Raw genomic sequence first — 14022 nt, forward strand, 5'->3', positions numbered from 1 at the left:
GGAATAAAGTGAGACCATCCTGGGCAAACTCCATGGACAGCCACTTTGGTGTTTTGTTAAATCCTGAAAGGGACACATGTGAGAAAGAACTCAAGTAGGGGAAGGGAAGTTCATGAAATTCTACCTGGCATCCTGTTTATGGCAAGCCCCCTCTAATCGCGAGTAGACTGCCTGTTCCCACCTGCCTCCCTCTGGCTAGATGGTTTAATGAGAAAAGTGTCAAGAATGAACGTTCAGTCCAGCTAGAGCTGTCGACATCCCAACCGAAATGAAGGACCTCAAAGCAGGACTTTCATGCAGAGGGACTGCTCCGTGTGGGTCAGACTGGAAGCCAATAGACCGAGGTACAGCACGGAGTGGGCCTGGCTACTCAGCCCCATGCATGATGGCTAACAACACAGTCACGGAGTTCTGTGACCTTGGAAATGTGCTTAATTTCATCATCTCTCGGTCTCCTTCTTTGAAGAATGGGGAGAATAGTAAGACTTACTTCCTAGGGTTGCTGGGAGAATTAAATGAGACAGTCCTTGCAGACACTGAACACAGTGCCTAGCGCATTTTCGATGTTCAGTATGTGAATATTATTGTTGCTGTTATTTTTATTCTATGTTGATGAAACTTTCAGAGAGAAGGCAAATCAACTATTCTTCAAATGAACCTTTGAGTTCCAGATCTGGGAGAAAAACCCAGAAGATTTTTATCCAAGGCCCTGGGATCTGCTGTCTCAACAGTGGGTTGTGATGTTAATGTTACTAGCTTCATTCCATGGCAGTTGCAGCATCTAACCCTGACCTTGTGAAGACAGGCCTCTGGTCAGTGCTCTGGTGTGGATCTACCCGAAGACTGGAAATCTTTTTTCAAGTCAGATGGGCATTATATAGAACAGCAGAGAAGAGAGATTCCAGCTGCCTGCTGTTAGAAGCCACAAGCATGAAAACAAACCCCTGAGTGTTTACATTCTATTTGGACATAGGAGCCAGCTCAGGATACCTTGGCTCTAACCCTGGTTTCCTGCTAACTAGCTGTGTCACGTTGGGATGCTTATTCTCTTTGGAGCTCAGTTGACTTGAGGATTTAGATTTGTTTGTCTCTAATGTCTTCCAGGGCTTCCCTGGTGGCTCAGTGGTGAAGAATCTGCCTACTGATGCAGGAGATGCTGGTTCAATCTCTGGGTCAGGAAGATTCCCTGGAGAAGGAAATGGCAACCCTCTCCAGTATTCTTGCCTGGAGAAACCGCATGGACAGAGGAGCCTGGCTGACTACAGTCCATGGGGTTGCAAAACAGTTGGACATGACTTAGCAGCTGAACAACAATGACAAGAGATGTCTTCTAGCTTTGTAATATGATTCTCAACCACCTCTTTGGCGGTCTCAGCCGTCTGATACACAGCTGAGAATTGGCAAGTAAAAAAAAATGATTGGCAGATGTAGGTATTGCAGATTTTGTGCTATAGTGTGCCCACTTTAACAAAGCCTGAGGTTCTGACTTTGAACCTGTTTACTTTTATTTTACTGCTTCCTAAGTGGTGCAGTGATCAAGAATACTCCTGCCAATGCAGGAGACACAATAGACACAGGTTCCGTCCTTGGGTCAGGAAGATCCTCTGGAGAAGGAAATGGCAACCCACTCCAACGTTCTTGATGAAAAATCCCATGGTCAGAGGAGCCTCATGGGCTACAGTCTGTTGGGCTGCAAAGAGTCAGACACGACTTAGCACGCATACACACTCTTATTTTACACCAAAGCTTAAGAAGCCTGCATCTGACTTTCCGTATTGGCAGGATAGAAGCAGACACAGTGCTTGAGGGACTGCTACAGTCAGGCACACTGACAAGGGTGAAAGTTCAATGTCATTCAATTCAATTTAAAGCAGCTGAACTGAAGCTTCACTTATCTTCACCAGTGTCATCAATGAATATCATTGACAAGCCTCACTGTGAGGAGAGAAGCAGGAAAAACTACAAAAGCACAGCTGTCTGGACCACTTAATGTAGAAATAAACTGCTCCTCCTCTTACGGCAATGGGTTCTCCAGAAGTGATGGCTGGCCCTGGAGATGGAAGACTTAGACTCGAGGCCTGGTTCTTTTTCTTATTAAGTGTGTGGTTTTGCGTCAGTCTTTTAAATAGATGAGCTCCACTTTCCTCTCTGTAAGATGGAAACAGCCATCCCTTATTAGGGCTTCCCTTTGCTGGAAGGTGCCAGCATTCCCCTGCCTGATTCTCCCAGCAAGCTGAGAAGGGAGGCAAATATATCATTGTATTTGTGAGGAGACCAAGCCTGGAGAGACGGTTGCCCGCTCAGTGACAAATATGTAAAAGTCCATTTCTATCTGTCTAATTATACATAGAATTATTGACACTGTAAAGATTTTCTAAATTTGGAATTACAATGCAGCATAATTAATATTTATTTTGTAAACTGATCGTTCTAATGACATTAAGAAAATGTTAAATTGTGTTCACGATATATTAATGAAGAAAATACTGTAGAAAGGCTAATGTATTCTTAAAGATTTCTGTACATAACACTATCAAGGATAAGAATAAAAGAAATGTAAAGAAAGGAAAAGGTATTGATGCTTAATGAAACAGAGGGTGTTTTCGCTTTTTGGTTTTTTAGTTTTTGTAACAGTCATTTATGAGGAATAAATCATTATTGAGGACACATGAATAAATTAAGAATTCTTACATAAAGACCCTCCCGCAAAAACTGATTTTCAAATTAGTGGCCTATCTATAAGTCAATGTGTGGAAATAGTCCAAAAGAATGGGGAAAAAATGACTGAGGGATTAATTTAAAAAGAAGTCAGTTGAAAAAGTAATGAGTTAATATTGATTTTACAGGCTGTTAACAAGACCATTTCAGTTTTTCTGAAGTCAATTAAAGCTCTAAATAGTTGTCTTGTTTTGTTTCTCCTGGGCTAACTAGATAAAGCTTTAAAGGTATCCGTCACTGTCTTGGGAACAAAGGAAGCAGAAGAGACAGTTAAGACCAAGGCCACGTGCGCGTGGCTGAAGACCCTCGGCATCACCTTGCCGTACGTTGTCTTGTACTTTCGTTTTATTTGTTGCCTCTCATGCGATGTCCTGCTTGATAAGATTTCGATGATGGCGGCTTCATCAGTTCCTAAAGTGCAGGAGAAAGAAACAAAACCACAGTGAGCGAGAAACAAGAAGGAAGTTTATTTTAGTCCAGCTAGAGAAGCCAGGGCAGAGGTCACAGACTTTGGTGTAACCTAGATGGGTCACTTGACTTTAATATCTTGTGCTGATAACTGTATTCTCTTTATTCACTTAACAAGTATCCATTGAGGTCTCACATTGCATAAAGCACAGTACTAGGCATTGTAGTGGAAAGAGGAACAAATACAGTGTATCCCTTAATTTCACTCCTCAACATAAATATAAGAGAAATGAAAACTTATGTCTGCACAAAGCTTGTATTCAAATGTTCACAGCAGCATCATTCATAATGGTCAGAAGGTGCAAACCACTTGAATGTCCATCGGTGGCTAATGGATAAATGAACCATGGCATGTTCATTTGGTGGAATGTTACTTGGCCAGAAAAAGAAATGGAGTACTGATATATTTTATACGAATGGACCTTAAACACACCATGGTAAGTGAAAGAAACCAATCACAGAAGATGACGTATTATGACTCCACTCATATGGAACTCCAGCATAGGGAAATCTATATTAAGACAGAAAGAAGAACAGTGGCTGAAGGTGGGGTGGGCAAAGAGGTGACAGCTCAAGTGTAGGAGGTTTCTTTTTAAGGTGATGAAAATGTTCTAAATTGACCATGGTGATGGTTTCATACATTACCACATTCAAAACAACTGAATACATTAAAAACAACTGAACACTTTAAATGGGTGAATTGTATGGTGTGTCTTATACCTCAAAAAAAAAAAAAAAAAAAGCTGTTTACAAAAAAAATGGTATGTCCTTGGCCTCCAATTACTTAAAAGAGAATGGAAGAGGTTAAGACAAAAGGCCCAAATTGCTACAATATCAGGTCCATTCATAAACTTGTTAATTTCAGAGAAAAGTCCTAATCGGGAGCTTGAGGGGTAGTTAACCCTTAAACTCCTTTGAACCACACTTTTCCCGTGATGCTCAAAATAAACCTTGTTCATCATAGGCGAAAGTGAAAGCCACTCAGTTATGTCCAACTCTTTGCCACCCCATGGACTATAGAGTCCATGGAATTCTCCAGTCCAGAATACTGGAGAGGGTAGCCTTTCCCTTTTCCAGGGGATCTTCTCAACCCAGGGACGGAACCCAGGTCTCCCGCATTGCAGGCGGATTTGTGATCAATACTGAAATGATAATGACTAAGAAAGAAGGGCAGCGTATCATTTTTAGAACCTGGACACAGGATGGGAAGGGGCTTCCCACGTGGCGCTAGTAGTCAAGAACCCTCCTGCCAACACAGGAGACATAAGAGATGCAGGTTCGATCCCTGGGTAGGGAAGATCCCCTGGTGGAGGGCAACCCACTCCAGTGTTCTTGCCTGAAGAATCCCATGGACAGAGGAGTCTGGTGGGCTACAGTCCATAGGATTGCAAAGAGTTCGACATGACTGAAGTGACTTAGCATGCATGCATGCACAGAGTAGCAAAGATGTCCCAGGGGTTGCAGGTATGGGAATGAAAAAGACTACTTGATCAACAAACCTTGAATTAAATTTCTTCAGACTGGGTTCCTGGCTCCACCCTTAAACCACACGACAAATCATCAGATTCTGGAGCGTTCCTGCCTGTTCCTAGCCCTCCTCTCATGCCCGCTGCCTGCGAATAGTATGTGCTGGCAAGGACTTGAAGTGTTTGGCTCCAGCCAGCATCGCTTTATTTGGAAAGTCAGTGCTGGGACTTAGAAAGACTGCGCTGACCCAGGGGTTGGAGGGCTGTGCGCTGCTCCTAGGAAAGCCACAGCTCCATGTCTGTGGACTGTTCGTGTAGTCTCAAGGACTAGTTCCACCTTTAGAATTCTAGGAAGATCTAGCTCTTTGATTCCAGCTGGAGAAACAGAAAATTTTAGGATGAGCTCACTTGCAAAAATAGCGTTCGCTGCCTGCCTCATTCCGACTCACTCCCAAAGCTATTTCTGCTGTCCCTCCTCATTTCCTCCTGCAGCCTCGCCTACGGAATCTGTATGCAGTTACTTCCTCTGCGACATGATGTCTTTTTAACCTCTGAGTGCCGGAAATCTCACCTCAGAAGGGATTTTTTTTTTTCTCATAAAAGAATCTCTGAATCCAACCCCTTCCTTTTTTTTTTTTTCCCATGTGGGCTGCTCCATGGGGATCCTGCCTTACTCTCACCTTTTCTGGTCAGAATTCGCTGTCCCGAGTGGCCTTTCTGCTGAGCAGATCAGCCTGCTCACCCTTCTGCTTCAAACCATTCCATCTAGGCCCCTTTAGATCCAGAACAACAGCCTGGACTCTTCTCTGCCTGCAAGCCCTTCTGTTAGCTTCGCGCCCCTCACCTTCACTCCCGTCCCTCCTTCAGGACTCAGCTCGCTGGACTCTCCTGGGAAGAGATGGACACTCCTTGCTGGGTCCCTCCTATTGCCCTTCCTCCTCCTCTGTCCCGTCTCTGCCATCCCTTACTGCAAGTTCCACGGGAGCAGGGGGCACTGCTCATTGCAGTCTCCACACAGAAGGCTCTCAGTATTCATCAGACCTGACTTGCTGAGTGAAGGAATGTTTAAATGCATGAGGACATTTGCACTGCATTTTGAGGGCACTGGTCTCTGCATGGGTGTACAGCTGTGTGCTCTACTCAGGCGCTCTGTACGTAGGAGGTGATGTGATATGTGTGTGCGTGCTTGTGTTGGACTCTTTTCGACCCCATGGACTGTAACCTGCCAGGCTCCTCTGTCCATGGAATTCTCCAGGCAAGAATGCTGGAGTGGGTTGCCATTTCCTTCTCCAGAGAATCTTTACGACCTGGGGATCAAACCCAAGTCTCCTGTATCTCCTGCATTGGTAGGCAGATTCTGTACCCCTCACGCCCCGGGAAGCCTGTATGTAGCAGGGACCAACAGGAAATCCTCTGCTCCGATGCTTCAGTCAACCTATATCTGCATAATTCAGGACAATTGAGTTAAAATTTTAAAAGTAAGGCTTTTAAGGCTTTCCTTCCTGCAAGACTTTTTAAAAGGAGAGCAGAGCAGTCTGGGGCTGGCCCAGCAGCAGCCTGGAGGTCGGGGGAGCAACTGGAAGTGACTTGATTTCCCTCAAGCTCTTTGAGTCCCGGCATCGGGTTTATGTGGAGAACTGTTTCCACTATGGGACCAAGAAGCAATTTACTGAACGGTGACCTCATCTTATATTTCACAGAATGTGTGTCATATAAGCAGTCTGTGCAGGGGAACAATTTCCTGTAAACATTTACAATGGTTTGAGGCACCAGGGCCAGTCCCCAGCGATTCTGGGAAAGACTTTTTTTTTTTTTTTAATGAGGAAAGAAGGAACCTCAGCCTTGACTGTGCATAGGACACAGTAATTACACAGTCGAGGTCAGAACCCAGTGACCGTCAGCCTCAGAGGGCCAAGAGCCTCCTGACTTTGGCTTTTCCAGCAGTTTTCTGGGAAGACATGGAGCTGAGTTTCAGCAGGATGGTGGGGAGCTGAGTCTCTGCTGGGTTTGAAGCGACCTCCCTGTTACCCTCCCTGATGAGTGACCACTTCTCAGCAGGCCCCAGAGCCAGCCAGAGCCACCCTCCAACAGCTCCATGGCAGCTTCTCTCTCTTAGACCCGTTTCTGTATTTTTCGGAAGGAGAAATGGCAAACCTCCTTTTGCATTTCTGAGAGGATAATGAATGCTGGGGTCTGTGCACTATCAGATTAAGGCATTATCTACAGGAGGGCCCTGCTGGGATGGGGGTTCACAGAGCCCTGAGAGGAAGGCCTAACGGAGGGTCAGTGTCAAGGGTTTTAGGTTAACCAAGACCCAGACCAAGGGTCCAAGGTACTTAGGAGCCAGGGAAGCATAAGCACCAAAGAAGTGAAAAGGAAACTTGCCAGTTTAGCGTTATTTGGAAAAATCAATTGTTATTTTATGGTATAGCATTCTTTTGTTTCTTTTTTAATTGGAGTACAGTTGTTTTTGGAGAAGGCAATGGCACCCCACTCCAGTACTCTTGCCTGGAAAATCCCATGGACAGAGGAGCCTGGTAGGCTGTAGTCCATGGGGTCGCTAAGAGTCGGACACGATGAGCGACTTCCCTTTCACTTTTCACTTTCATGCACTGGAGAAGGAAATGGCAACCCACTCCAGTGTTCTTGCCTGGAGAATCCCAGGGACGGGGGAGCCTGGTGGGCTGCCGTCTATGGGGTCGCACAGAGTCGGACACGACTGAAGCGACTTAGCAGCAGTAGCAGCACAGTTGTTTTACAATTTTGTATTAGATTCTTTTTCTGTATCAAAGTGAATCAGCCATACTTACACACATATCCCCTCTCCCTTGGATTTCCTTCCCATTTAGGTCACCGCAGAGTCCTGAGTGGACTTCCCTGTCTATGCAGTAGGTTCTCATTAGCTCTCTGCTTTATATTGTAGTGTATATATGTCAATCCCAATCTCCCAGTCCATTCCACCACCCCTTCCCTGCTTGGGGTCCATATGTTTGTTCTTTATGTCTGTATCTCTATTTCTGCTTTGCAAATAAGTTCACCTATAGCGTTTTTCTAGAATCCACATATATGTGTTAATATACAATATTTGTTTTTCTCTTTCTGGCTTGCTTCATTCTGTATGACACAGTCTAGTCAATCCATGTCTCTACAAATGGTCCAATTTCATTCTTTTTTTATGGTTAAGTAATATTGCATTCTTATTATTTTGACTTTCATAGGTGGGTGAGTGAGTGGGAGCCCATATAACCTTTTTGATGCCAAGGGCCTCTAACCTCTCTCTATGCTACATAGTGGATGCACGTGGTTACTGAGGATGCAAAGTGTGGCTGGTCCAAGTTGAAATGTTCTGTAAGTGTAAAATATATATAGTCCTTCGAACTTAACGTGAAAAATGGAATGTCAGGTATCTCATGAATAACTTTGAAATTGGCTATCAGTTGAAATGATATTTGCGATACAGTATTGAGTTAACTAAAATATATTGTTAAGATTAATTTCACCTGGATTTTAAAATTTGGCTTCTCAAAAATTAAAAATGACCTGTATGTCTCACCATGATGGCTATTGGACAGCATGGCCCTAGAAATTTAAATCCAGCCCTGGCAGGGCTGGTATAGCAATAAGATAAGCACGTGGTCTTACAGATGAGTTTTGCCAATGATACAATTTTCCTTGGACTTAATAATAGAGGTTGGAATTCTAGACCTTTATCCAAATGATAGCTTTTCAAGATGGCTCTAGGTCCTATCACCCCATCCTCATTTCATAATTTTTTGACTTTGGACAAGTATTTAACCTCTGAGCCTTGGCATTCTCATCTGTTAAGTCATTACAGAACAACCTTACAGGGTTGTTGGGAGGTTACAAAAGATGTGTGTGTGTGTGGTACCCAGTTTAGCACTTGGCACGTAGAAGGGACTCGCCAACAGTCACCAGCACAAGAGTGGTTCCACCTCATGGCCACACCCAAGTGGAGGCAGGAGGAGAACACAGCATGACTTTGACGTTCAGTAGGTGCTGCATCTGTGCTTGGCGAACTAAATTCATGTGGTAGCTAAGAACTCAGGGATTTATCATAAACCACAGCTGACTCATTCCACACCCACTTAAGCCCCTGTCTCCAGCCCACATCCAGATGTCAGGCCCTCACTCAGGAGGCAGCAGGGAAACACCTGTGAGGCTGGCTAAGACCCTCAGAACTATAAACATCCTGACACTCGCTGGCAAGCATGCCTCCTGACAGCTGTTGTCCAAATATAAGATCAGCCAGCCAGGATGTGAGCAAGGACCAGCTCCTCTCTCCTGAGCTTGCCTCTGATGCCCCCCAAACCAAACCACCTGGTTGTCATCCTTCACTTCCAGCCCTCCCACCTCTGATTTGTTCAACAATACTTACTACGTAGAAATCCCTTCTACTACTTCCCTCCACATTGTCTCCAACCCCAGCTCCTTTGGGATTTCAGCGTTTCTTGGGCAAGGTAGGCTATTCTACAGTTGGACAGTTCCTTCTACAGAAGCAAAAGATGTCTTCCTAGAACTTCCACTGTGGATCCCAGGTCTTTCCCCTGGAGTCACACAAAAAGTTTCAATGGCCATCTTCTACCACAATACCCATTCCTAGGAAAGTAACTCTCCACTGATTTACCTCTAAGTAAAATCTAGCACTTGTCTTCATAAAACATTATGCCGAGAGAAAAAAAGCCAGACATAAAAGGCCACATATTGAACCTTCAAGTGTCGAACTTTCCAAGATGTGAACATGCGTTCTATCGACGCCAGGTATGAGTGAAATTGCAGCCTGCACTCCAGGCTCCCGCCTTGTCTCCCTCCTGCAGTCAGTATCTCTTCTATCCTATTCACTCGATGCCCCGGTCCCTGTGTGCCGGCTCCTGTACTGTACTATTGTACTTTTCAAAGTACTGCAAGATTAAAATGTTTTTCTTTATTTTTTGTGTTTGTTTTTATGTATTATGTGTGTGAAAAGTATCATAAATGTCTTATAGTACAGTACCGTGTAGCCGATTGTGTTGGCGCCTAGGCTACTTTGTTGGACTTAGGAACAAATTGGACTTATGAATGCACTCTTGGAATGGGACTTGTTAGTATGTAGGGGACTTACTGTAATTCCAGGTGCATGAAATGTCCAGAATCAGTAAATCCATAGAGAGAGAAAGTGAACCAGTGATTTCCTGGACCTGAAGGTGGAGTGGGAACGGCTATGAATACATGTGGGGCTTCTTTTGGTTGATGAAAATGTTCTGAAATTAGAGGTGATGATTACAAAACCCTGTGAATATATGAAACCCCATTAAATTGTACACTGCAAAAGGGTGGATTTTATGATATAGGAATTATATCACAATAAGAAAAAGAAACATTTAATAAAGCAGCTTTTGGATTCAGATGGCTTCTACCAGCCGTGTCTTCTCAGGCCTGACCCCACGCGTGGCTGCTGTGTGGCTGAGGTGGCTTAGTTGCGATGTCTCTAAATTGTTGGCACTTGCAGGCAATGACGGAAATTCGTTCAATCCCAGGGCTCACTGTTTACTGGTGTTGTGTCTTTGGGTATGTTATTTAACTTGTCATGGCCTTTCCCCTTATCTGAAAAATGGACTTTTGTGAGAATAAATTCATGAGATCTTATATATAAAGTGCTTGGGTCAATGCCTAGAATATTAAAAGTTTCCCAATAGGTGTAAGAAAGAAAATTGAGGAAGTTTATCAACTTCGCCCCTCCTTTTCCTCCCAAGCTATTGCCATTACTTCCTTGTTCTCCTGGAACCCTTGATCAACAAACCCGGGATCAACCCCAGTGACTTCCTTGGGTTCCAGAGCCTCTGTGTACGGCCCAGCACTAGGTGCTCTTTCCCTCATCCCACTTTGCTCCTGGGTTTACCTTTCTCCTGATCTCTTGCTTGTTGTTGCTATTTAGCTGCCAAGTCATGTCCGACTCTTTAGCCACCCCATGAACTGTGGCCTGCCAGGCTCCTCTGTCCATGGGATTTCCCAGGCAAGAATACTAGAGTGGGTTCCCATTCCCTTCTCCAGGGGAATCTTCCTGATCCAGAAATTGAATCTGCGTCTCCTCCATTGGCAGGCGGACTCTTTACCACTGCACCAACAGGGAAGCCCAAGCTCCCGCTTAGTCTCCCATTCTTGGCCGCACTTAGGCCTGGATGTAAACAGCTGCTCCAGTGTGGCCCCTTGATTCTTGACCTTGGCCACAGTTTTGCCTCCACTTGTTCAGCTTCCAGGTGAAGCTCCAGGTCCCTAATTCAGTTCTCATCAGCCCTGACTCCCCACCACCTCCCATGAAAGACATCAGAGGGTTTAGATGACATTAGGATTGTAGAAATTACACTTCTCATGAAGTTTCCCCCAGCTCAAGTTCAAATTAAATGTCATAATTTTCAATCTCTAGCTATTAGGTTGAATCCTGAAATGTAATAGGATCTGATAACTTTGAGAGCTTTTATAAAGGGAAACTTAAAAACGATCAGCTTAGCTTGGAAAATATTAATACAAGATAAGTGGGAGGTCATCTTCCTGAGATCATGGGAAAGTCAGACGTGAGATCAAGTTTAATCAGCTTCAGGAGTGAATGAGAAAACAAAATATCTTTCATACCCATTCCTTTGCAGGCTTTGTTCAGCTTTTTGGCATCTCGATCGGCATCAAAACGCTGATGGCTGTGGGCATCCAAGCCCTGATGACTTTTCCCTTTGGCCTAGAAGGAAAAATAATTGCAAAGGTGAGTGGACAATTTGTTGTTGTTATTCAGTCATTAAGTTGTGTCTGACTCTTTGGGCATTAAAAATGATATCTGGCTGAAATTGGCAGCTAAAAGGAAGACCAAGCAGACACCCAGATGAGGGAACAGCTGCTGCTGTACACATGAGTACGTGTGGAAATCAGCTGGGGAAGCTCTGGCTGCAGAGAGATGGCTGGTACCTCCTGGAGCCAGCTGGACTCGGATGCCCACAGAGAATGGGCCCCTTTGTTCTCAGGGACAATCAGCCTGGTCAGCTCTGGGAGGAGTGATTTTCTCATCGACTCCTCCTCTGTGTGTCTGTCTCTGAAACAGAGAGTAATACAGTGGGCCAGTGTCTTGGAATGCTGGTTTTTCCCCTTTGCCTTGAGACACAGCCTGTCTAGGGAATAGTTGCTGCCTGCCAGAAACTGAGGATCCTAGGATCTTATTACAGATCCATTTTGTAAGCTGGGCTAAAGCTTTACCATTCACACAATGAGAGACGTACTCTTTAATTTGTCAGAGATAACCCTATGGAACAAAACAGGGGTTTTGGTTTTTACTGATCCTTGGGAAGAGAAAGCTCTGTATGTATACTCATCTAATGTTTCCCATATTTTAGTCATTGGCACAGTATATCCACTAAATGTCCACAGCTATCTAGGTCTACATTATTATTATTTGCTTATTATTTTTCTCTCAAGTGACCTAGTTTGTTTTGCTTAAAGTTAGTTTCCAGAAAGAAACTTTCTGTTAGCACTGAAGTGGAAAACCAGTGTTGCTTGCTTAAACAGAAGGTAAGCATAAAAAAATCAGTGCACCGCTATTAAAAATTTAAAGATGTGAGGTTAATCACAATTATGCAACGAGTAGCTTTGAACACCCCCTGGCTTTTCTCAGCTCTTTATCTCTCCTCAGAGACCTTCTTTAATGACAAGCATCACTTATTTGCCATCCTTCCAGGAAAGTTGGCTTAAGTGTTACTGTCTACACTCCCTGATTCTCCTCTCCCTCCTTTCGTTTCTGTGGGCGCCTATTGGGAATGAGCAGTAAACCACATAAAGCACAGAGGAGGAGTTGCATTCATCTGCTGGCAGCTTTGTCCTTTGAGGACTTCCCCTCCCCTATTCCATGCGGTCTCAATGGGGCTGTCAGTCATGAGGCTTGAGCTCCGTTGTCCTGCCCTTGGGTGGACATGCACTCTGTCACTCAGGCAGTAGTGACTGGTTCCGGAGTGGGGATGTAATCCAAGCAGGATCAGTTAGAATTTTCCCTGCTTTGATATATGGATATTGGGAGAGAGATGTCTCTCCCTGCCGGGTTTGCTAAGCTGACTGAGTGTGAGTGTAGGGTGTGTTGGTGGCCATGTGGTCCACTCCATGAAGGAAGCGTGGGTTCAGTATGGAGCAAAGCAGAGGCAATCAGAGTGGAAATACGGAGACAGAGAGAGAGAATATAACTAGGAACTGGAGGAGGGCTGACTTTTAGGTTTTGGTTAATGGAGAATCGTATAATTTTAGAGCCGAAGGGATATCAGGACCCCCCCCCCACCATTGCCTTTTGGAATGTAGTGTATAGCCCATCCCGCCCCCCCCCCGCCATATTTTGACCCCATGTGACGTGAGGGATCTTCGATCCCCAACCAGGGATCGAACCCACGCTCCCTGCAGTAGAAGCACCATGTCTTAACCCCTGGACCTTTAGGGAAGTCCTACCTGGCCCATCTTCAAGTTTCTATTCCTGAAACAAGCTGGAGAGGGACTCATATTTGTTGAGCACCTGCCACATGCTAGACGACTCCTTCACTGACAGACCTTTCTTCACAGGGAAGAGTGGGCGTTAGTCATCTGATTTACAGAGGAGGAAGCCTGGGTTCACGCGGGTCAGAGCACCTATCTGTGTTCTTGCAGGATGCGTGTGTGCACCAGCTCAATTTGTCTCCTAAAGCCCATGCTCTTGCGTCTCCTGCACCATCCTCTGTGTGCGTGCTCAGTCACTTCAGTTGTATCCAACTCTATGCAATCCTATAGACTGTGACCTTTCAGTCTCCTCTCTCCATGGAATTTTCCAGGCAAGAATACCAGCGTGGGTTGCCATGCCCTCCTCCAGGGGATCTTCCCAACCCAGGGATCAAACCCATGGCATCTCCTGTGTCTTCTGCATCGCGGGCAGATTCTTTACTGCTGAGCCGCCTAGGAAGCCCTGCACCATCCTGCCTCACATCTAATTATGACTGGTACCTTCACATTCAGTGGAGGGATCATGTGTCCCATTTTCCTTTCCCAATCTTTTGTCAGCTGTAAGAAAACTATCTGGGACTTAGGAAGGCTTGTTGGCAGGACCAGAAATATAATTTGTGGAGCTCAGTGCAAAATGAAAACGTAGGGCTCTTTGTTCAAAAGTGATTGAGAATTTCAAGTGCCATCAAAGCTTTAAACCAAGAGCAGGGCCTTTGTAAGTGTGGGACCCTGTGCAGCTGCACAGGCTGCGCACTGACCAAGCTCACCCTGCTCTTTGATCACATTCTAAAAGGGCTGGTTCTCTGGGTGTGGGAGTGTGGGAAGGAGCAATCTCAAAGAAGTAAATTGTGTCCCTGTTTTTCATCAGGAGTATTATGGG

The 14022-nt window shown here is 45.0% G+C and overlaps 1 protein-coding gene across 1 annotated transcript in view; it reads right to left on the reverse strand.

The window, feature by feature from the left end:
- ANXA13 (annexin A13) overlaps positions 1–13222 on the reverse strand; it is a 32947-nt gene extending 19725 nt beyond the window's left edge. The window contains exons 1-3 of the mRNA XM_070382843.1: positions 13119–13222; positions 11280–11379; positions 3035–3129 (exon numbers count right to left, since the gene is read on the reverse strand). Coding sequence (XP_070238944.1) covers positions 3035–3129; positions 11280–11379; positions 13119–13169 — 246 coding nt within the window. The 5' untranslated portion in view covers positions 13170–13222. The remainder of the gene's footprint in view (positions 1–3034; positions 3130–11279; positions 11380–13118) is intronic.
- Positions 13223–14022: the final 800 nt, after the last annotated feature.

The sequence above is a fragment of the Bos mutus genome, chromosome 14, assembly GCF_027580195.1.
Source record: "Bos mutus isolate GX-2022 chromosome 14, NWIPB_WYAK_1.1, whole genome shotgun sequence".
In the NCBI taxonomy this organism is placed as follows: Eukaryota; Metazoa; Chordata; class Mammalia; order Artiodactyla; family Bovidae; genus Bos; species Bos mutus.